The following is a 3086-nucleotide window of genomic DNA, read 5'->3' as shown; positions in this document are numbered from 1 at the left end:
GTTGTGCGGAGGGCTGTGAGACAACCGAACCTTTAAGATGATGCAGCGTGTGATGAGCCACACTTTCTACAATCAACCCCCTTTCACAGATGGAAAGTAAATGATTAACATGAGATTTAATTTACTAGTATTTCATGAGAACGTGCAATAAAAAGAGAACCCCCCGCCCCGCGCTGTATAATCCGTTGTGCGGATGGCTGTGAGACAACCGAACCTTTAAGATGATGCAGCATGTGATGAGCCACACTTTCTACAATCAACCCCCTTTCACAGATGGAAAGTAAATTATTAACAACATGAGATTTAATTTACTAGTATTTCTTGAGAACGTGCGGCAGTTTTTAAAATGATCATTTTGCAAAATGTACCGTTTGTGAGATATCACTGATGTGTTGGATGATTGATCATGGATGAGCTTGATTCGTATAATTCTAATCCTCTGTCACATTCTTTGCACTACATTCTAAAGTTGTTTGTTATTTTACTAAAGTATACAATAAACACACACGCACACACCTAAAATATACTTTTTTGTTTTCCATGAAAATGCACCATTGTAGATATACCGTACAGTACCATTTAAAAGTTAAGGATCACGTAGATATCTTTTTTTTTCTTTGATAGAAACATTGGATAAGCATTGTTTACTTATTAACCAAACGAATAATGTTTTACCTACTTTATTTCAAATTTTTTGTTCTCAACATTGTTTTTCTTTTATAAATAAGGCCATGTATCAGTGACCCCAAACCTTCAAATGATATACCGTATCGATGCATGAACACATAAATAATAGAATAAATACAGTGTCCAGTGCAAAATAATCAATTTCTCCGATTTTGATATTGATAGGTAAATGTATGCATTTTTTTTTTTTTTTTAATTCTCTAAACTACTGACAATATTACGATAACTTCCAAATGCCAATTACCAATATCATCGTATATCCTCACTTGCATTTCTGGCAATATCGCCATTTATTTCCAAAAATGTAAAAACATTCAAAACATCAAAAACACTTGTATTCCCTTGGCGTCTTATTTTTTTGTATTTTTCTGTACATGTGTATCTCTAAACTGACAATATTACGATAACTTCCAAATGCCAATTACCAATATCATCATATATCCTCACTTGCATTTCTGGCAATATCGCCATTTATTTCCAAAAATGTAAAGACCTTCAAAACATCAAAAACACTTGTTTTCCCTTGGCGTCTTATTTTTTTTGTATTTTTCTGTACGTGTTGACCGTACTTATTTACAATAGAAGCCTTCCTTATCTGCAACAGAAATCAAACAGCAGCTTTGTGAAAATTATTCCAACCTTATATCACATTTTAAAAATGTTATTATTATTATTATTATTTATTATTATTATTATTATTTTATTTTTTTTGCAACCTTCAGAGCTTTGCATCCAGTGACTACCTTTTGGACATGAAAAGCTATGACAGTACAGCTTTTCACTACTATTTTATTTTTAGGGTCATGGTCAAGTCAATGTAATCATTAGCACGCAATTCAGTTTTCTTCCCCTCGACCAGAAATGTAGGTTGTACAATTCTGCCGCAGGAAATAACTTACAACCACAACTGTACATTCTCCTGTGATTCTGTCGACATTGCTTTCTCGATGACACTGACTGTATTTTAAGACTTTTGCATGTGTTCTATCAAAATTGCCATGCTTTGGTGGCACCGTTTTTGATTTAACCTCACTTCACAGTCTAATGAAATCATTTTAAAAAATTGATGATGCTCACTTTTGATGGACTCTATCAAAGAGATATGTGTGTGCAATATATTACTTAGTTGGATTCCCACTTGTCAATGTACTGCCGTGCATCATACTGAGACCTATTTCTAATATTAGCGACAGCTCTTGTATTAAATGACATTAAACTGTGCAGTTGTACCTAATGTTGTGACCTGTATGAGCAACCGTCCCTTGACTGGACATGAACATGAACTTTAGCTTCCGTGCTTAAGAAGAAGAGGACCTCGAGATCCTCCGCAAAAATTCCAAACATTAAAGGTAATGATCAGTCATCAGACGAGTGCGTTCAAATGTGTGTACTTACAGAAAAGTTGATGAGACACTTACTTGGTCGATGGTGAGTATTCTTCCAGGTGAATGATGGGTCGTCTTACATCATGGCAATGATGACTTGTCATTGGGGATGTACATTTAATTTCCTCTCGTGTTTGTGGTCCCTCCCCTTCATCCCCCTCTCTCTCTTTGGTGCATTTATTGCTAGTTTGTTTTTGGCATTTAGTCTATCTAGGAACCGAAGGCGAAAAACCCCAAACACTTTTTCTCATTTTTGTTGTAACTATCAGTCGTATCTAAATAGTAGTATAAAAGAGCAAATTATTGGCGGGGGGGGGGGGGGGACCCTCTCCGGCGCCATCTTGTACCTCTCTTTTGATTTTTAGAAAACCACCGCGCCTGATGAAAACCAACCAATCAGGGATAGAATGCGTGACTGACCAGCTGTTAACTTGTTACCTGTTATGTTGGACTTGATGAGCTTTACACTAAGCTTGCAATAGCCACTTTCCGTTGGCAACAAAGTTAACAAGAAGGAATTTGACAGATCCTGAGACAAAAAGAGGTTGAACATAAGAGTTGCTGTATATAATTGAGAGGCTTCGGTTTGGTTAATGTTTCCACCTCAGCAGTGTCACTGGGACACCAGTAGAATTGAGTGTACAGTGTGGAACTCCCCCGTAAACTGAAGAATAAACACAACACACCATTGTATGAATTTGGCCATTTCCTGTGGACAAAAAAATACTTTGTCGAAATGCCTTAAAAATCCATAGCAGCCTAGATATTAAAAAGATAAATAAACTTGCTTAATCCTCAAAATCAAGTAAGGTCAAGTTTACTTCTTTAAGATTTATTTAGCTGCATGCACATATTTTAGATATTACAAAAATCTCATGGTTTACACCCAAGAATTAGTATAAGGAAAAATATATTGGTATGAATGGTTTTGATTCATTGGTGCTTTGAATTTAATGAACTTGAATTGCTACAGCCGTACCATATCGAATGGAATCGTAATCCCACTGAATTGAA

At 35.7% G+C, this 3086-nt stretch overlaps 1 protein-coding gene across 4 annotated transcripts in view; it reads right to left on the bottom strand.

Annotated features, from left to right (window-relative positions):
- The window catches only part of zbtb32 (zinc finger and BTB domain containing 32), a 9818-nt gene extending 7632 nt beyond the window's left edge, over positions 1-2186 (bottom strand). For 3 of the 4 annotated variants that reach the window (XM_019886241.1, XM_019886243.1, XM_019886244.1), the window contains exon 1: positions 2106-2186. In XM_019886241.1, the coding sequence (XP_019741800.1) occupies position 2106 (1 nt within the window). In that variant the 5' untranslated portion in view covers positions 2107-2186. Of the gene's footprint in view, positions 1-2082 lie in introns of all 4 variants that reach the window. The other variant, XM_019886242.1, reaches the window with a different exon arrangement.
- Positions 2187-3086: the final 900 nt, after the last annotated feature.

This window comes from Hippocampus comes, unplaced genomic scaffold (assembly GCF_001891065.2).
Source record: "Hippocampus comes isolate QL1 unplaced genomic scaffold, H_comes_QL1_v1.1 scaffold335, whole genome shotgun sequence".
Taxonomy (NCBI): Eukaryota; Metazoa; Chordata; class Actinopteri; order Syngnathiformes; family Syngnathidae; genus Hippocampus; species Hippocampus comes.
Note: the sequence above shows the minus strand (reverse complement) of the source record. Positions and strands in the feature narration are given on the sequence as shown.